Source organism: Biomphalaria glabrata, chromosome 8 (genome assembly GCF_947242115.1).
Source record: "Biomphalaria glabrata chromosome 8, xgBioGlab47.1, whole genome shotgun sequence".
Taxonomy (NCBI): Eukaryota; Metazoa; Mollusca; class Gastropoda; family Planorbidae; genus Biomphalaria; species Biomphalaria glabrata.
In genome coordinates, this window is record NC_074718.1 from 34,625,098 (window position 1) to 34,646,290 (window position 21,193).

The 21,193-nt window shown below is 32.4% G+C and overlaps 1 protein-coding gene across 2 annotated transcripts; it reads right to left on the minus strand.

Moving 5' to 3' along the window:
* Positions 1-516: 516 nt before the first annotated feature.
* LOC106078943 (uncharacterized) lies at positions 517-20,755 on the minus strand. Of its 2 annotated transcripts, none has more exons than XM_056038395.1 (17): positions 20,607-20,755; positions 18,280-18,444; positions 17,749-17,879; positions 16,319-16,451; positions 15,696-15,764; positions 13,601-13,707; positions 11,971-12,055; positions 10,098-10,352; positions 8,360-8,454; positions 8,042-8,158; positions 6,916-6,976; positions 6,101-6,211; positions 5,069-5,133; positions 4,887-4,958; positions 2,771-2,873; positions 1,581-1,647; positions 517-677 (listed from the first exon to the last, which is right to left on the minus strand). In XM_056038395.1, exons 2-17 carry the CDS (start codon positions 18,430-18,432, stop codon positions 562-564), a joined length of 1,740 nt encoding a protein of 579 aa, XP_055894370.1. In that variant the 5' UTR covers positions 18,433-18,444; positions 20,607-20,755; the 3' UTR covers positions 517-561. The 2 variants fall into 2 exon arrangements, with proteins under 2 accessions (XP_055894370.1, XP_055894371.1); XM_056038396.1 differs by having other exon boundaries at positions 20,540-20,659.
* Positions 20,756-21,193: the final 438 nt, after the last annotated feature.

The window sequence follows — 21,193 nt, forward strand, 5'->3', positions numbered from 1 at the left end:
CCAACAAAAAACATGGCGAAATTATCTACAATATGAAATATGTTTTAAACAAAATACATACAATAAAAAGGAAAAAAAGAAAAATCTAATCATTAGGACAAACTTCAATAGAAACTTTTATTTAATATAGATGTTTAAAACTGTATTCCAGTAGAATGTTGAAATGCAATGTGCATATCATAAGATCTAGATAATGTATAAGAAAAAATAAATTTTTTTTTTTTAGAAATGTTGTATAAGTTGTAACTAGCAAGTTGGTTGGCAGAACAGTAATCCAAAGTGATACTCTATGAAACATCTAAATACATTTGGTCGTGCGGTTTGCGCGCTGGACTGTCATTCAGATTTATTGATGGTCCAGGGTTCTAACCCTGCCCGGTCCCATCCCCTGTCGTCCTGCGGTAGGTTTGGACTAGGAAGTAATTATCTTCAACTCTGAAGGAACATCCGAAACATGTAAAACAAACAACAATCAGATTAACAGAAATAAGAATATTAAAAAAAATGATTTACTCAAAATATTTAAATTTTTTTATTTGTCTGCTAAGAAACAGGCTGACATTAATGTTTCTGTGTGTCATTGATAAACTGGTCCACTATGGACTCCAACACATGAAGAGGAACACTTCCACAGGACAATACACAATGATGGAATTCTTTCACGTCAAATTGGGTGCCTGTGTAAAAAAAATGAAACATGAAGTTAATTCAATATAAATACAGAATAGTACATTAAGTTTGGATGTTACTTTTTACTTACTGAAACCTACTTTGAATAAGCTAATATTGTAATCATTACTAGGTCTATATAAAAATAATATATATACCAGTCTGAAATGTTCTAATGTATTTTTTTTTATGACTACCAATTTTTATTACAAAACAATTATTCTACTTTGTAGAGAGGGAATGGGCATCAATTTATGTAGTGAGCCACCATCTTGCTATTAAAATATATTAAATGGTGATTAAACATCTGACCATTAGCAATTATAATTGTATCTATTAGTCCTTTTATTTTAACTTCTTTCCAATCTGTTTTTCTTTTCAATGTAATATAAAAAAATTCTTAGTGAGAATGAAAAAGAAAAAGTTATTGTCTCTTATTCTGTGGTATAAGGATAGAATAGACAGATTACATTATTGTGGGAAGCGTGTTCAAGAGGCTAAGTGCGCTTGAACTTGGCTTGGCTACCTGTGAAGGGAGCTCGAGGTTCGACACCAGACTCGAACAGAGTTGTGTTTATTGAGCGACTAAAGGCAGCACTGAAACCTTCTCCCAGATACTCCTTCCCCCCACTGGTCCACAAATGAGATTGAACCATAGCACTCTGAGCATGCTATAAGCATTAAAGTAGCACTATATAAAAGCTATAATTACATTTTTTAATTTAATTATTTATTTATAAAAGTTTTTGCCACTTATTCAGTGGTATCAAGATTGAATAGAGAGATAGTCACAGTATTCCAATTGAGCAACCATTGAAAATGAAGTTTTAAATTGAAACATATATTTTAAAATACAGCTGTATAGAGACTATATTAACTTTACAAATAGCAATTCCAGTTACTAAACTAACCTAAGGCAGCTTGAGCCTTTTGCCTCAGTTCCTTGAATTTCAATTCTCCAATTTTATAAGCACAGGCCTGGAAAAAAAAATGTACATCTAGTTTAAAGAGATTTATGCCAGCAAGAGACTGAAAGATAGAAAGCCCAACAAACAAGTATTTGAAATTTTTGAAACCAATGGGGTAAGATTGTATGCCATAATATGAAATGATGTTTCTTTTTTTTTTTAAGTTGCTAAAGATAATGTTACACAAAATAACTGTAAATCTGAATTGATATTTGAAAGGGAAAGAATCCTGATCATTAAAATTGGTTGATTGAAAATATTTTCTCATTTCAGAATAAGAGGCTTACAGATTAATGCTGATGATGTCTACAGACGGTTGGTTTCAAATTTAATTATTGTTTTTAAAAAAAGTTATTAAGTCAATAAAGACATGAAAAATTAAACAAAGAAGGACTGACCAATCATTCCTACCACAAAAATTAAACTACATAAATGCTGCCCCATTAGAACCAGTCGTATATATCCAGTTGAATGAATGAAGCAGCACATTCCAGAAATAAAAAATTGGAGCCAGAAAGTGATGCATTTATGGCATCGCACTTTATACAGTTTCCTCACTTCTTCTAGAGAACAATGTGCCAGGATTACTGGCCTTATTAAAAATTGTATCAGCCATCTGACATTAGCAATTATAATTATATCTATTGATCTTTTTCTTTCCTATCTTGTTTTTATTTGTCCATAAAAAAAAACAACAAAAAAAAACATGCGAGACTGAAGAAAAAAAATTTAATGCAGAAAACCTGCAAAATAGAGAATATATGAAAACCCATTGATCTACACAATCATGTTTAAAACAGTACTAGCTTTTAGCTAGAAGTTATACCTCATAGTGCTATCTTTAAATTTGACTGCCTCAGTCAATCTCCCCTCCCCTACTTCTGCCCTAGCCACTGCACTAATTAATGTATACCTTAAAATGAATATGACATATCTATATTAGATGATCACAATGATCACATTCATAAAAAAAAAAATCAATTAAATCTACACATCATTTCAAAAAACTATTATTCATAGCTAACAGTGCACCATGTGCTGTAAAACAAAGAACATTTCTTGCACTGACACCCAAAAAAAAAATTAACTTAATAGTTACAAACAATTATTCCAAAAGACAAGGAGTAATATACCTGTCCTGGCCAAGTGATATATCTGTCAATTTCATTGGTCACTTCATTTTTAGACATCAAAGTGTGGGCCTCCATATACTGTACAGCTTTCTCTTTGCTCCACCTAGAAGAGAATTTAGTTTAAGTATGTAAGTATCATGCTATATGAAGACTCCTCCAAAGAATGTCAGAGAACAGAGGAGTAAAGATTGTTCACCAGCTAAAAACCAAACATGGCATCCCAATAACAGATGACAAGCTTGGTGGCCTGATGATGTAGAGGCAGATCTACAACAGCTAAGAGTCTGGGCATGGAGACGTAAAGCCCAGGATAAATCAGAATGGAAAGCCCAGGAAAGATCAGAATGGAAAAATGTGATAGAGCAGGCCAGGGTCCTCCATTGGCTCAGTGTGAGCTGAAAGGTATAAACTGCTTAGCGGGGGCTTGAGTTCGAAACCCAACTTGAGCTGAGTTGTGTTTGTTATGCGCTTAAGGGCAGCACTGAAATGTTCTCCTAGATATTCCTTGCCCTCCTGGTCCACAAAGAGATTGGACCAAGCACATTAAGAAATTAATCTAGGACATATATACCCAAATTACTTGGTGATACTATCACCTTAATGTATTTAATACTTACAATGCAATACTAGATTAACAATAAATATAAATATTATTCTTAAAAGTATATGAGATACAGCAATAAAACTAAAGAAATCAAAGAGAACAGGAATTTCTTCTTCTTCTAGCCAGCTTTTTGATGCTGATATGTTAGCTCTTTTGTAGACTGTGCCAAGGAAAAACAGTGTGCTGTTCTCTTTAGTTGTTCAGCACAGCCGTACAGAATATTGGTTATATTGGGCTGTAGAAGTAGAGGGGTCTGCCTAAGGTGGATTAGGAAGGAGCAATCAAAGAGGCTATGGTTTCTCGACACAAAGTATACCTTTGTAAAATTGTACAAGTAAAATCTGTGGTCTATTATCTATAATCTAAATAATTGGCTGGTTCAAAATGAAGATCGGCCATATTCATTTTCTTCGGGAATGAAATAAAAAAACAAGCAAAATAAAAAAATTTTTTTTTTTGAAAAACAAAGATTATATTAATAAGTGTATCTATAAGTTCGGATCAGTCATGTAATTTAATTTGTAATAGATCTAGACTAACAATAAAAAATTTGTGAGATTAGAAATATTTTTACCGATTGTTTTGTTTAGTGCAATTTCATGCTTTTAGCTTTCTCAATTCGCTATGATCCTATCACTAGTCTGGACCAGTTGGAAAGGGGGGTGGGGTGGGGGAGGGAAAGAACGGCGTATCTGGGTGATCACTTTTAAAATGCATTAAAAACAAAAGCGAATGACCAGAATTTGAAATTGTGAGCTAAAGCCTTCTTTGGCTTCTCAAGCTAACGCAGTAACCACTCTTCTAGTCTATGAACACGGAAGATTGTTTTTATTTCATGTTTGTGTTCACTAAGCCTAGGATGACAATCTATAAAGGGGACTAATTCAGCTTATACCACCACTTCAGTCAAGTAAATTTCTTTCCCTTGTTTGAGATACCAAACAGAATAATTTAATACCAATAGTTAATTAACTTATTGGCTAATTTTTTTGATTGATTCTTGTGTTGTAAGGTAAAAGAAATAATTGTGTAAAATTTCAGCTTGATCTGAGATTGGGTGTTGGAAAAATAACATGTACAAACTTTTGGCCAGACAGACAAACAGAGTGAGCTAATATAAGCTTAGTAAAAATACATAATAAAATCTATTGAGATTAACATTTCTATGTTGAAAGAATACTAAAATTATATATATTTTACAATGCTTTAGCTAACTGTGATTTCAAAATTGATACTTTGTGTTACAAAGCAAGATGCATACAAAATCAATACATGAAAGAAAACTTGCAAAATTTAAGTAAACATTGGAATATCCTAACTATCTTTACATGTGTTTGTCACTTTCTTTAGTTTTGTATAAACAAATGTAAAGAAACTTGTAGCACTTACATGGTTTTTCCCATTATACCAACTACAAATACCATAACAGATTAAATACATAGTAATAAATTTATTTCACTTCAAGCTCACTTACTTAAAAAAAAAAATCAATGATAAGGTTGACATATTTACCCAAAGGCATGAATCCCTGTATCAACAACCAAGCGGGCAGCTCTAAATATCTCAAAACTATAACGACCAATCCTGTTGAGCAAACATACATAAAAACGTGTCTGTAGAGTAATGCAAGTACAAGCAAAATTTCTGCCCCAAAAAGTTTAATTAAATTTAAATGTTAACATCAACAGACTTACTGATCAAGTTTGCTTTCATAAATGTTTAGTTCCTCACCAAGAAATTCAGAGTATAAACCCCAACCCTGTGAGGGAATTCAAGAAGAAAAGAAATAAAAAAAGAAAATTAATGAATGAAGAGATAAAAAAAAATAAATGCAGATTTAAAAAAAAAATTATCACAACTGATGGTTATTTTTTTATTAAAAAAAAATATAGGCCCTCCTGCCAACCTAGTAGAAAGACAACTTTATAGTTTAAACTGTTGCTGATAAACCTTCTGGCTAAACTTTAATATGGAAAAGGGTTTGGGGGTCTGCAAGATAAGCTGGAGACACTTTGGTAAATAGGGATCAAACATTAACTAAATTCTGACAGATCATGTGATATTATTCCTTTGAATATCTAGGTTGCTTGGAAAGGGAGAAAACTGTTGTATGAACACGAATTTTTAAACCATAGACTAGCTCAGGTTCTCATTTCAATTCTAACCTAAGAAAATGTTCTTCAATAGAATGAGCCATAGTCATTTTATAACTTTCAACAGCAAGATCATACTATTGAAGAAATAAAATGTGTTTTATGTTAGTGAAGTATCATTAGGAGAAACTTTGTAAAGGAAAGATAATTTAGATCCCTTGCTATTGTTGTAGACTTGTGCTGTTTTATTCAGCTAGCTGTGTACAGACTATGGACAGGGTGTTAAGTCTGTCTGCCAGAAGTTTTGGGTGGTTAAACATCTAAATTTTGTAAATTAAAAGACAATAAAAAATAATAGGACATTACTTATGCTGATATATGCCACATATAGGCGGCCACTTGGAAGGGAGATCAGGGTTTTGAAAACAGTTATATAAAACAATGTCCAAGGTTTCTCTACCCTTTTCACTATTTTGTTTCTTAGACCTCCACCCTACCCTTTCTGCACCTACATTCACAAACAGAAATGTTTATTTTTAAGCCCTTTTGTCCAGTGTTATTAAAATGAATCTGGATCACAAAGCTTGTGTTTAATTCCTTAGTGAAAATGATCTAGAATATTTCTTGATATACCTCTGTATAAGCAGTGTGGAATGCAAATTTTCCAGGTGGCAAGTAGTATTTACTATCCTCAGAATATCTGCGGAAGTCTGGGAGGTCAGTAGCAGCTAGTGCATAGATCCCCTAAAAGTCAAATATTAAATATTATTAAACAATAACTCATTAAAACTATTTGTTCATACATGTTATCCAATAAACTCTTTCACCGAAAATGCCTTTTAAACAAAACATAGCTTTAGAAACTAATTAGCTGATTAGCAGATGATTAGCAACATGGCAGATGACTGAATAATTTGATTATTCTAGATTAAAAATTGTTACTTCAGTTAATCCACGAAGCATGGTGGCTGAGTGGTAAAGCGCTTGACTTCTAAACCAGGAGTCCTAGGTTTGAATCCTGGTGAAGACTGGGATTTTTACTTTCGAGATCTTCAGGGCACCTCTGAGTCCACCCAGCTCTAATGGGTACCTGACATTAGTTAGGGAAAAGTAAAGGCGGTTGGTCATTGTGCTGGCCACATGACACCATTGTTAACCGTGGGCCATAGAAACATATGACCTTAACATCATCTGCCTCATAGATCACAAAGTCTGAAAGTTGAAATTTACTTTTACTCAGTTAATCCCACTTTTAGGAAACAAAAATTACGGAATTCTTATAAGTTCATTTAGACTGGTCATGTAGTGTGTGCATTCAAAATTGTCGTCTTGATGGTTCAGGGTTTTAAACTGCTCCGTCGTCATCACCTGCCCCCCTGTGGGAGGTTTAAGCTAGGATGTAATAATCTAAAGCATGTAAAACAGAAACAGTAAATGTTTTAGTCAACCTGTAAATGGTGGCCAGGTTCCCCTTCATGTAAGCTCAAGGCAGGCAACTCAAAAGGTAGACTAAAACCAAAAAGAAAAAAAAAAAGAAAAATAACAGGTAAATGTAAAGAAAACAAAAGCAAAATATTTATTTTATAAACTGATTAAAGATGTTAGCACATTATCTCACTAAAGTATTACAGGATAATGAATCCACATTTTTTTTATTTGCTCAACATTATTGTTTTGATATCATCATGAAGACCCACAGATTGATATGGAAGTTTGTAAATATGATTTCTAAAAGTAATGAGAATTGCATGAAATATAGGACATAAGACTAGTTCTTCAGCTTTTGAATAAATTATGGTATGGACTTTATCATCATATCTATTTATGTTACAGACTCATGTAATAGAATTAAATGCATGTAGAAATTCAAAATGTGCTTTTTCGAAAAAAAATCTATTACAGAAACTAATACAGCTTCTTTTTTCCTTTTGACATTTAAAAGTATGTTAAGCTTTGACATAATCTAATGTAAATTTTGTTTTGATTTTCATAATTACTATATTACAGCATTATTCACAGAAATGATTAAGTAATTATTATCATTTAAAAAAAATACATGTCATTTTATTCATAGAGCCATTATCAGATATAACTGAAGGATAGAGAAAGCAATGATTGTACTTAAATAAGAAAAAATGATTATGAGACTATGCCAAAATGTGAATAATTAGTCTTAGCATTAATTTAGTTTGCAATCTGGACTTCTTTCATTTTTCACTAGGAAATGTTAAAGTTTATTGCAAACGTATAAATATAATTCATTTTAGAAAGAACATCTGTACTGACAATTTCTCATAAGCTTGTCATATCTTCTACAGTAATATAAAAATATAGTCATTTATGCTAGTCAGGTATTTGTTAATGTTTAAGAAATAATTAACTCTATGACAACAGTTGTAAAATATTTTGAAGATTTTGTTTTCTTAATTGTGCATAAAAATATGTAACAACTTTCATTACTCAAATTAAAATACAGTTCTGAAGAGTTTTAGTCCCTCCTTTTTTATTTAAATCTTTCAAACCACATTTTAATGTCTCACTACAAGCCAAGTAGGGGAAATAACATGTGCTTACCAATCCTCTGGATTGTGATTGTTGATGTAGTAACAACCACTCCTGGAGCCATCTGGTGTTCCGTTAAAGTAGAAACCAGCAGGTGAATTCTTCATAAAATCAGGAGCTGGCTTTATGCTGAAAAGTGCACAGGATACAAAACCACAAAAAAATACATAGAAGATAATTTCTTTTAGTTACTTTCTTAATTGGAGGGACATAAATGGACTGCTAGTGTTTTAATAGCAAGATATACTTATTACTATTATAATTAAACAACTGATAGACAGATGAGTTGATATAAGCTTTGTAATAAAAAGTAGTTTTAATCATTCCCACCTCATTGGCATATCTGGTAAATCTCTAAACAGCAATGAAATTTTAGGCCTTATTTTGTTGTAGCACAAGTTTCTGACAAACTCCAAAACTGCATCCTATAAATTAAAATCAATGTTTGATTTTTGTTTGTTTTACTAAACTGTAATAAGCAGATAATATTAGTAAGTAAATAAAAGTAAATAATAAAATCTGCCCATAACAAAAGACTATAGGCTACTATCACAAACTGTTGCTATAAAGCAGATTGTACAAATGCATCTGTTGATGGATTTATTGATGGTATTTTATTACCATTAAACCACTATTACATAAGATCTGAACGAAGTGGTCGTCTCCTTTCCATTAGAACTAAAACAGAAACATTTTAAAACTCTTTCATCCCACTGTCGGTCAGAGTGTTACAAGACCATCTGTCATCATCGAGAAGTTCATAGAAGTCTAATTCATAAAGCGCTGGTTGTGAGTGAGTATGTGTTTCGTGTGTGCATCTATAATGTTATTGTTACAGTAGTTACGCTGAGGTTGTCAACTGTTGTCAAACTGAATTTCCATTTGATTGGATCAATAAAAATTATCTTATCTTATTAAACCTCAGTCCAGCCAAATGCGGACCAGATATCTTCTTATGGTTGAGGTAATTTATTCTCATAACAATCTAACACTCTTAAAAAAGAATCAATCCAAACTTGTAGTCAATATGTTGTATTTCACCATCAACTCATAACTTATTTACATTTAATACAATAAAATCCTTGAACGGGACAAAAAAGTCACACTTCGCATACAAATCACTAAAAACTCTCTTTTCTCAAACAAAAGCTCTTTCTACCTCTGTTATCTCTTTCCCTCACTCTTTTTTCTAAATAAAAAATTATCTACCCACACCTTTTATCCCGTTGACCATGATATCACAACACATCGTGCTATAAATAATCAGTTTCTAAAAACCTGAAGTATTGCAAGACTAAATGTACAGGGGATCTAAAAATTTTGACCAAACTCATAAACATGATGTGTGACATCACAGCTTCCTTTGAAGAGCAACAATGTTAATACAGGAGAAAATGTTTTAAAATACGGGTAAATTCAAATCATTTTCAGCTTACAAACGACATTTGACATGTATAAATCTTAGCTTTAACTCTCTGACTGATAAAATTTTTTTATTTTAGTTCATCTATATGAAACTAACCAATTCTGTGTATGGTATGTATGAAGTGGAAATGCAGAGAAATACAGTAGTAAAAGTTGTTTTCTATATTACTGTATCAGATTTTAAAATACATGTACCATATAAAACTGCAGCTGTGCAATTTATCACACATCACCGAATAATTTTAAATCGAATTTCCAAGCATTTATATGTATAAACAGTATTCTAGTTGTCTGACTTAAGGTACAGTTTATAGGATGTACAGAACTAGAATGCCATGTACCATGTATCACAAAACACTAAAAATATGGTATAGTACAGTATAAGAACGATAATTAATGTACTGTAATTTTTAGTACATAATACACCTATTTGTTATTCTTTCTTGTTTTTTACTTCCTTAAAATATCCTAATTTTGGATTAAGTGGACTTTCGGATTACCTAAGTTTGGATTATTGGGACACTGTATCAACAAATTATAGTTATGAGGATAAAAAACCCTCAAAACTTCAACTTTGATATCAGGTAACCCTAAAGTAAACAATATTTACATTATACAAAAATTCTTATTGTTTTGCAGCTACCTTAGTGGTTAGAGTATTTTTCTGTCTCATTTTAATCCCAGACAAAATATCTGGTAAGGTTTGACCAAGACCTTCAGCCTCTGCCAATTTCAAAATTTGTGCTTCAATACGAGCTACTTCCTTGAGCCCAAGGTCATGAATTTGCTGCGGTGTCATGGAACAGCTCAGATGATAGTCCAAGCATTGCTGATACCAGAGGTCACCATCTTTAATGGAACTAATTCCTTCATTCGGGCGCAAGTGCTGGAAATATTCCTACACAGAAAAAAAGAATACTACACATAAAATCTTATGTGTTTGGTTAAAAAATGTCTATTATATTTTATATGTAATAAATTCTGAGGCCTTAGTTTTAAAACAAAAATTTTTATTTAAAATGTATGTTAAAAAATGTATGTATTATTAATGCAGAATGTTAATTTTTATCAGAAAAAGAATTACATGTAAAGCTCTATCAGTACATCAATAAAATTAGTTAATTTAATGGGGATCTCTTTATTCTACATATTGCTTTTGAATATTTTATAAAAATTATTAAGTAAAAAAATAATACGATCATAAGCCAAGCCTGCCAAAAGTGCTTCTAAGTTTTGGGCATTTTTTAACAATTCCCTAGCATTAAAAAAAATTATATCTTCTCTGTCAAGCATGAATCATTATGGTGTAATATACATGAAATAATCATTGCCAGGCAGGCGTTTGAAAAAAATCAAAGAAAGATGCATCTCAGAAGCGAAGCATTCAATAGTGAATAAGTAAAAAGTAAAGTACCTGCTACCAACTCATAGTTATGACATATTTAGTAAACCCCAAATAGCATTATGAATTTAGTGAATTAGTATTGACATCAGCTATGAGGTGAGGAAAACTTTTCTGACCCTTACACTAAGGTTCAGTTAGTAGGATATTTAGTTAAGTTTTAACAATGTAGAATTGTAGTACAAGGAATGCATAGTGTGTTTGACTCATTCAGTGGATTTATTTATTGTAATAAACTTTTTATTTGTGTTTGCTATACATCAAAGTCTTTTAGTCATTTCAAGTTGTCTGTTTGTCTGAACTTACTCTATTCAAGTCTAGATATAGGCCTACATTCTGATATAAACACATGCACCCACAACAATTGCAATGTCACACATAAAAACAACACAGTGACGGTACCCTTTGCATATCTTATAATGTATGGGGCAGTTGCCCGGGCATGCTACCCTGCCTCATAGTGGCCCCCGGGTGGAAACGATCGTAGGAGGAAACGATTAGGCTAAAGGTCAGCAAAACAAGACTCTTGTGGGGGTGCCTAAAGGGGTGTGAGAGCATCCTCATTGCACTGTGCAGAGTTGTAAAAAAGCTCCCACAACCTTGTCACAATACAGGCGCTGTTCCTCAAAGGGCCATTACCTAAATGGCATGTCCAGCACGGTAAGCCTGGTATAGAAAAGGAAAATGGCAGGGGTACCTGTGCATGCGGTCTATGGCCGTGAGTCTGACACTCTGCCAGATAGAACAGTGTACATTGTTCCCATTCAGGCCGGTGAAAGGGAGCTCTTGTTCACTTTTGCTGGCCTGGAGTTCCAAGAGCCGAAGACTCAACTCTACCTGACAGTTTCAAGAAGTAAAAGTAATATTTCTATGTACAACAGTTAAGAAGGGTGCCATCACAATAACCAACTGCTTTTACTTTTTCCAAACTAATGTCAGGTAACCATTAGAGATAGATAGATTAATGGGCATCCTGAAATTCCCAAAATTCAAAATCCTGATTTCAAATCCATGACTCCTTGGTTTGGAAGTCAAGTGCTTTACCACTCAGCTACCACACACCTCCAAATACAAGGTAACAATAAATAAATTGTATGTAATAATAATTTCTTACATTTTCAACATAATTTTTCAATTTTTGAAATGCAGGAAATACTTGTGATGTCAGCAACTCTTCTGCTTTAGATCTGAGCTCATCTCTGAAATTAAAAACAGCAAGAATGATAGGCTACATCTTGTTTTTAAGGATATATTCAATACAGGAAACAATAAAAAAAAACAACAAAACAATAAGAATATATTAAAAGTTGTTCAACAGAAAAGAAGAACAAGCACATTGTACTACTATAACTTGCTTATTGAAGAGCTTTATTTATAACAATCATATTTTTTTGTTCTTAAGATATTTACGTGTAAAATTATTTTACACAAGAGTTGTTATATATTTCTTAAAAATAAAGAAAGATTGATAATATAATTAACATCTTCACATTATAAAATTGTAAAATGACTATGTCTGATCTGTATATTAAAATATATTTCTATTTTCTTAATCTAAATGCCCTACATTAGCAAAATGTACATATTGTACTAATGTCATATGCAAAGAACATTTCAATTACATTCTGTTATGTAAGGGGAGGCCTATATTGTCAATCAGTGAGTAAAAGAATTGCTAGAGATATAGAAATTATTGTTGTAGAGTTGACAAAAGAAGACTTCCTAATAAAATAGTGTGATAACTGCATGGTCTTGCTGTTTGATTTAGAAAAAGAGAACATTCATTGTTAAGTAGCAAAAAATATAAAGATCCTTTCCCTACAGAATGAGCTGTAATAAGCTACAGTTAAGTTAGGGAGTTTGGAATAGTAAGGTTGTGCTGAAAGCTTGTGTTATTATTTAATATGAATCACAGATATCCCTTCAAAGATCAATATAATTACACCCTATGCTTATCCTTGAATCTGTTTAGCCCTGCATGTTAGAAACTTAAACTCTGCTAAGTCATTGGTTTTCCTGGCTGATTCAAGCAACCTGTTGCATGCTCTAAGAATAGAAAGAGAAATAATTTGCCCTAGCATATGAAATAAAAATGTTCATCATCCTTATGTCTTTCTGAGTATTCTATTAGACTGTGTTTATATTTGTAACATATGGTTCAGAGTTTTATGCATTATTGCTTCTTTCATTTTTTTGTTTTTCATGTTGAGTTGTTTCTAAGTTAAGTGATTTTATCAATGATGTTATTCTAGTCCAAGGCAAATATTCATCTCAGAATTGAATGAACAACACATGCCCACAGACCATAAAGTTTTAAATAGAAATTTACATTGCTTAAAATGTATATATTAAGTTTCATAACTTTTTTTTTTAGAAATATATGATAGTTTGCTATTCATTTATAAACTTTTGTGTTACAGATTACTTTAATAAAAATAATAGAAATTTTAATTTACAATTGAATGTATGACATTCATGAGAACTTTGTAGGAAAAGTGAACAAAAATATGTAAGTTCATATTGTTTTTTTAGCACACCAAAAATAAATAAACCTCAGGTTAAATCTCTTTATTGAAATTCCATGTGTTTAATCTCAAGAAACTGCTTAGCAGACAATACTTGAATTTCAAATATAGCAGAATATTTTGTTTTCTTTACTGTGACTAGATTTAATTTATATTTACTAAAAAAAAAATCAAATCTGAAATTGAATTTTCTTTTTACATTTTTTACTAGATACTCACAATTCATTTTTCGGAATACTCTGTGGAGCTTGTGTAAATGGTTTTAATAGCTCATGGCTCTCTAAAGGTATGCTGATCAATTCATCTATCTGACTGGGAACTCTTGCCTAGTTTTGATAAATTAATTAAAATGTAGATTATTATTTTAATCTCACAACTATTATTAATGTATTTTTTTTTCTTGATCTTAAAATACCATCCTAATGAAAATCATGAGTTTATTTATTCCATTTAGATTAACTTATATTTTATTTTAAATAATAATAATATTTGATGCTATTGATTAAAAACAGGCATTAATTTACTAGGTCACCATGGCACTTAGAAACCTGGTTCAATGATAAAATAAACTTAAAAGAGGCATGTAAAAGATGTTTATTGAATTAAAGTAGTCTAAATATACTAATTTCAAGTCTATATATACTGATAGTTGAATGGAAAATATTTAAAGATGTTTTCTAGTAGAATATACTTTTGTTTGTATGGATTATATTTTAAAGTGAATAGTATTGTCATATAGTGTTAGTTAGAAACTGATTTTGTCCAGGACAGATTAACATAAAATAGGCCCTACTGAATGTCGTGCGCATCTTGCTTGGTATTTTCTTTTGAGCACCATAAGGTTTTGTTAGTTGTTGTTTCTAAGGATGCGCTATATTGGTGTCATTGCTCTCTTGTTTTTGCCTTGAGATGGATGTTCTCTTGTTTTGCCTTGAGATGGAGTTCTCTGTGTGGTTTTCTTGCCCCAGTATTCGGTAAGTTAGTTTAGTTTACTGCCTTCTGAATGTCGTAGATCTAAAATCGTTTCTTTTATAATCGTGCGAATGGCGGTCTCAAAGGAGTGTGAATTTTTCTTATCTAGGGACACAGGCTTGGGACACTGCTGGAGTCGAGTCTGAGTTGTAAGCTTGATATTTTACTATTGCCCGTGGCGTTGGGGTGGGGCGTTGTGAGCCCGGATCAACTATGGCACTGAGATTAAGCTATGCTATAGTTCCTTTGAATGTAATTTGTAATTGCCTTGTAAATGCTATTGATATTTATTCGTAATGTATGCCTCATCATATCATTAACCCATTAAACCTTTGTTGTTATATGCAATATTGTTATTCATTAGTATACGTTAATATTTGGTTTATTCGTTCCTGGATATTCATTGCATAAATTGATTGCTAGACTGTTAGGGGTGCCCAGGCAGATGAGCCAAGGCTAAATTACAACCCCGGTAGAAAAGTTAAAAAACACTGTTCAGGTGGGGAGCCCGGCGAAGTACATCATACCCTAGATGAGCCCGGGAACAAAACCCTCCTGACACTGAATGTCGCGTAGTTATCCTAGCTCTGTTTTTTATGTCCTCTACTCGTACTACTTGTACGGGGCGAGAGTGCCTTTTATTTGTGTTTTGAATTGTTTTGCTACGTCACTAAGTCCGGTGACATCTATTGGTCATTCTTTGTCATGAGGCAGTTCACTCTCTGAGTTGGTTAAAAACGGACGGTGTGTTGGTCCGTAAAAGGTTATTATATCTATAGTCTGTACTAGTGTTCTTGGACTTATTGTCAGTAGGATTGTTGGACCCCTGTTAAGGGGTGCCAGTGTTGGAGTTGTATATACTGGCTCCAGTCTATGCTAGTGTGGGCGTCGCTTGCCGTCTCAGAAATATATATTACAGTTTTCAGTGTAATTGTCAAATTGGCTATCATCTGAGGTCTAACTTTACTATTACTGAGGTTGGCAGTTTTGTGACGCCGGTCGGTCAGAGTCTGGTGGACTATGAAACCAGGGTGACAAGTTGATAGCAGTAGCAAAGGTGCTTTAATTAATTTTGGGAATAATATCTTTATATATACATATGATATATATATCTAATATATATATATTGTCTATTTATCATCCTCTTTGTACATACACATATATCAGTTTCATACAATTAAATTCATTTATTTTTGTTGTTATTTAAACTATTCACCTAGTTGGTTTCTTTATGTACGACTGTGTGTGAGTGGTATTCTTGTCAGGTTGAACCCCAGGACCTTAATGGTGTACAGCTAGTTAACAACACAACTACATCCTAAACCTGACACTGAACACTTACCACAGAAGCAGAATGTTGAGTTATTCCCTCTCTTACACCTTGTCTAAGTGCCTCCTCTGCTTGAGTGATCTAAAATTATTACAGAAATATGTCAACTATTTGCTAAAAAATTAAAACTTGTTTATGATTTATAAAACTAAGACTTAAAATAAACTCACTGAAATTGTTAATTTAAATATTAAAAAGATTTCTACACATTTTTATATAAAAAAATATGGTACTAATATTACCTTCTTTTTTATTAAAGAATTTAACTTATAAGATTATATATATCCTATTTATTTAATTAAAAAAATGTTAGGTAGGGGGCCTTAATAATGGCTGCCTGGTCGTGCGGTTTGGGCGAAACATGTAAAACATTTTACAAACAATTACATTCATACAACTTTTTCATAAACAGCAACAAAAAGATGTCCAAAATAATAGCTTTTAAAAAAAACAGGTTCATAATATGAAAAAAATAAAACATCACTACACTTTGGTTAAAATCTAGATAATTTAACTCTTACAAAAATTCTAAAAATTTATTTTTGTAATGTATTGTTTTTAAGAATTATCAAATGTAACCCATAGTTGCCCTAAGCACAGATAATAACAAGTAAACATAAACACATAGAACATACTCTCTGTGGTAGATTTTCAAGCCTTCTAATGTATTTCTGGAAATCTTCTTTTGTTTTAAAGTTCATGTAGGAAGCTATGATATGATTGCAGTCATTGTGGATACCCTCCAGATAGTTGATAGGCATTAGGTAACTATAAAATGAAGAAAACGTGGTGTTGACATTCTCTTTGAGTAGTTTTATATCTATTATAGTTAAGCTATAATATAATAAGTGTGAGGCTCATCAACACTTGGGATATAAATAAATAATGTCAATAGTAAAAAAAAACTTTTTGCTGAAAAGCCATTTTTTTAAATGTTCCAAATGAATCATATATAAAAAATAAAATATTTTCAAGCCATAATAATTCTGTACTTTTTTTTTAAATAAATACCATATGATTCCCAAGATGAAGATAGTTAGGCCAATACTATCTTTTTAAAAATTTGAGCTCCTTAAAGAATTCTTATCAAATGGATTAATTAAAAGGGTTCAAGAACTGGAATCTATGCAGACAACTTTTGAAAAGATCAAATTAAGCTAAATGATGCTGGGTGCTAAAAAATAAGAAAACATGCGTTATTTTAAATACTTCTCCTTGAAGAGTTTATCATCATTATTAACTCTATTTGAATGAGGGCTTGAGAGGCTCAAATCCTCTCTTGTAATAGCCTTGGACAGAAACCCTGCTAATTGTGTAGTGCATACATGTCACCATACAGGCTGAGAAATTTTGGTCTCCCAGACCTGTCGAGACGAAGATCAGCAAGCCTGGGGCAGTCAAACAGAATATGAGGCACGGTTTCCTCTTCTTCACTGCTGCGGGGACACCGTGAATCGAAATTTGTCCATAGACGTGAGAAGTATGAGCCAACAGGACAGTGGCCTGTCCTGCACTGTGCTATAATAGCTTGCTCAGGCCTGGACAGCCTCCACCACGGGAAAGTGTGGTCAGGGCGTCTCATGCGCTCCCAGACTTCACAGGCTTTTTGTGACTTGTCCCAGCAATCAAAACACTTTTCCATTTCTATTTTTGGGTTATAGCCTAAGCATGATGAAAACTCACAGCCTGCTCATTGGGTGGTGTTAACCCTCCCTAGTGAGCCAAGAAGTCTGCAATGGTGTTGCCAGTCATACCTATGTGACTCAGTACCCACTATATTATTAAGTTAGCAACCTAATCATTTGATGTTAAGCTCACCTATTTCTGTGGTCAATCATTAATTAGAGCATCAATTTTGTCAGTAATATGATTAAGAACTTTTCCAGGCAAGGTCAGATAACAATATCAAATCTGGATAAACTCAGAAACATGCTGATTTCAGATATCCAGGATCAAAATCAAAATGCCTCTACCAGAACTTAAACACAACTTTCTTCAAGAAACAGTCAAGGACTTAATCAAAACTGTGTATTCTTATAATAATTTATTCAAATAAAATTATTGCCTTTTAAACGTTGCTCCTTTTAAATAAGACTGAAGATCAGCAATGAGAAGAGTCAAACTTAATGCCACTTTGTCTGCACAGGAACTGATGTCAATAGTTACAGCCTTGGCTAAGAAATCTTGAACACATTTCTATAGAGGGGACATTAAAAAATAAAACATATAAAAATAAAAAAAAATTAAATTTCAAAATATTTATTTTATTCAACTCTAGTTAAAATTTTAATAACATGAAATGTACAAAAAAGTAATAATAATTACAAACTGGATAATGGCATTGATATATTTAGCTTAATTTTAATTAGCCTTTGCCTTGCCTAAAAATATAGCTCAAGGATAATTTCTAGGTCAGAAACATATCAACATAAAGTATTCATTCTGACCAGGTAGTCAGCAGCTTTGTCCAGTACAGAGAACATCTTTTGACATAAAATTTTTAAAATCTTCAAGGAAAGGAGACTAGATTTGTGGTATGAACCAAACTATTAAATTTGTATGTTTCAATAGGTCTTCTTAAATAGTTTAATATTACCTCCCTTCTTGTGTATGCCTCTGCACTGATATCATCCCACAAATCATCATACTCATGTATCCCACAAAAAGAAGCCAACTCAGGGCTTTCTTTTAGCCTCCATTTCCAAACCTCATCACACAGGGACAAAACCAAGTCATCACTAGTAGACATTTTGTTTCAGCTCTGAAAACGTTAAAACAAATAAAAATGATTTTGAGCATAAATAGCAAGGTCTATGTTTGTTTAATAACAAATATAGGCCAAAGCTCTAGATTTGAAGCAAATATGTATTTACTCTAGATCTATATTATATCTTTAGATAACATAAAAGTTGTCTACTGTTGGTCCGAATATAAAGCTGAAAAAAAAAATTTAGAGATAATGTTAAGTTCTCAAATTCCATAAGTCATTTACGGTATCTAGGTTCTATCTATATTAGCTTGAATCTACTTCTGTAATTATAGCCATTTGGTCCACTAATATTTCTGTAAGGGTCGTAGTGCAGCATGGTGTGAATGACAAATGGTGTGTATGAGAGTATTGAGTGGAAAGGATTTTAGAAAATAGGAAGCTGGAGAACATGGATATGAAGAAAGTTTCCAATATTATGATAACATTCTTGATAAGAATATTCAAATATTTATAAAATAGAATCTGACAGTGTTTACTTATTTTTGGAGAGTCTTGTGTCTTAATATTTCTCACTAAAATTTTAAATTTCTTAGAAGTGTAATATTTTAAGTAATTTGAGATTTAGGTTTATCTAGATGACATCAACAAAATAGAAATTGTCTTTTAATGTATTTTTTTTTAATTTTTAATTAACAAAGGTACATTGTTTAAACAATTCAGTTTGAGTGCCATTGTATATAAGATTCTATATTAACCTTAAATTTCTAAATAAATCTAGATTTCTCTAAATTTATATTGTTATCATGAAAGCAAAGTTGGTTGTTGTAAAGGGGAAGCTTACTTTACTTCATTGATGAATCCCAGCTACTGGAAAACAAATGTATGTTTAAACTTAAACCCCCTTGCTCTTGTAATTTTATAACTGTAGCATTGCTTTACTTTTTTTTTAATAGGAGGAATTGGTCTGTATATCACCCACTCCCCATTACAACATTTATGTAATTTGGTAACTTTATTTTTAACTTTTTTTTTTCATTGGAACAGAGGTTCAAACATCAATGCCAAACAAACCTGGAATTTCGTGACTGAAGTATACTTTAATTTTTTATCAAGCAGTTGTTTGAACTCTCATAGATCAACTTTATTAATGAGCCAAGCCACTTCTTTTGGTAGTAAAAAGTAAAGTTTCCCTCTCAGACCTGGCATGGTGTATAAAATTAAAGGTCATCTGTTTCTGTGGCTGACAGTTACTGAGGGTGTAATGTAGCCAGCATAACAACAAACTACCTTTACTTTCCTCAATTAAAGCCAGGTACCTATTACAGTTGGGTGGACTCTGGTGTAAAAATCCTGAAAATCAAAATCCCAGTCTTCACTGAGATTCAAACCAAGTTGAGTTGAACTTATATATCCCCACCCCACCCAGGCTACACTCATATGTTATTTGGTGACTATATTTTTTTGCTTTAGTTTTTCATTGGTTATAATATGCTCAAACCCCTTTGTCATCTTTGGTGGCTGGAGTTTGCTTTAGTTTTTCTAGAAGTAGATATAAAAAAATATTAATGAAGCCCTATCATTTTAACTCTAAAGGAAGAAAAGATCAGTGTTAATATAATGTCCGGGTTTTAAAGTGTAAAATATTTCCAAAGTGGGAGAAAGGATATGCCCATGTTCATTACATTGACATTACATCTATAGTAGTACGGTATAGATAGATCTAGCTCTGGATATCTAGTCTTATTAATGTCTTAGTCTTGTACACGTAGGCTTATTTACTAATTTAGTAGTTAAAATAAAAAATTTGAATAATTAAAATGGTAAAGTAAATGGCCAATGCAGGATTGCGGGTAATCATGACATCATGTTAACTTTTACTTTAATTAACCGAGCCATTGATCTAGTCTAAAGTCTAAGACCAAGACCAAGACTTTGAAGACTAGATAGATCGTCATAGTACTCATACATAGGACATATGACATAGAGGTCTAGAATGATACTTGATAGACTAGACTGATAAAGTGATAAGAGTTAGAGAAGAGTTTCACGTCTATAGAGTATAGTCTATGACTATGACTTGATATCTAGATCTAGACACGTCACACGGTAGTAGAGAAGTACTACTAGTACCACCACTGGTACTCACACACTAGATCTAGATAGATCCTAGTCATAGATCTAGCTATAATAGATTCATAACGTGAACTTCGTACCCTTTCACTACTTTCAGAGCTCAACTTTTTGGTTCATAATGCTACAACTGTGTGAAACTGTCTCTATGACGTTTCACTGATCTATATATATTTATTAGTCTATAATTGACTCTATACTCTATATAGTCTAGTGATACACAAACAAAATAATTATCTAGGCCTATAATATAGGCTATATAAATATTTAAGCTGCGGGATAGATTAATAAATGCATATCAAGATCGACACTAGATTACATTGTCTACTAGATCTAGATAGAAAAAAAAAGGGCTAAACTTAGATCAAACACGCTCCTTGATTAGCTTATTTTTTCTTTAAAAGTCATTACAACGGTTTGCTTCAGAGGTCAAGAGGCCAATAAGTGTAACAATTGTCCGATAAGATTCAAGACTGGCGGTCTACTAGTAAGTTACCCCGTATGCGTCTCATACCAACTCATAGTTTGTCCTCAGTTTAACAACCATAGTTCCATATATCCCGATGCAGTCCCTATTGCTATGGACAGGCTACGTCTGCAGGATGGAAGACTCCTGTATCCATAAAAGACTCCATTATGGTCAATTAAAGAAAGGGTATCGATCACAAGG

Excerpts from the sequence above, each read along its gene's own strand:
- LOC106078943 (XM_056038395.1), bottom strand. The coding sequence starts at position 18,432 with ATGTCTACTAGTGATGACTTGGTTTTGTCCCTGTGTGATGAGGTTTGG. Across the intron at positions 17,880-18,279 it reads AGGCATACACAAGAAGGGAG|AAATGTGTTCAAGATTTCTT; the intron begins GTAATATTAAAC and ends TCCCCTCTATAG. Across the intron at positions 1,648-2,770 it reads ATATCACTTGGCCAGGACAG|GCCTGTGCTTATAAAATTGG; the intron begins GTATATTACTCC and ends TTTTTTTTCCAG.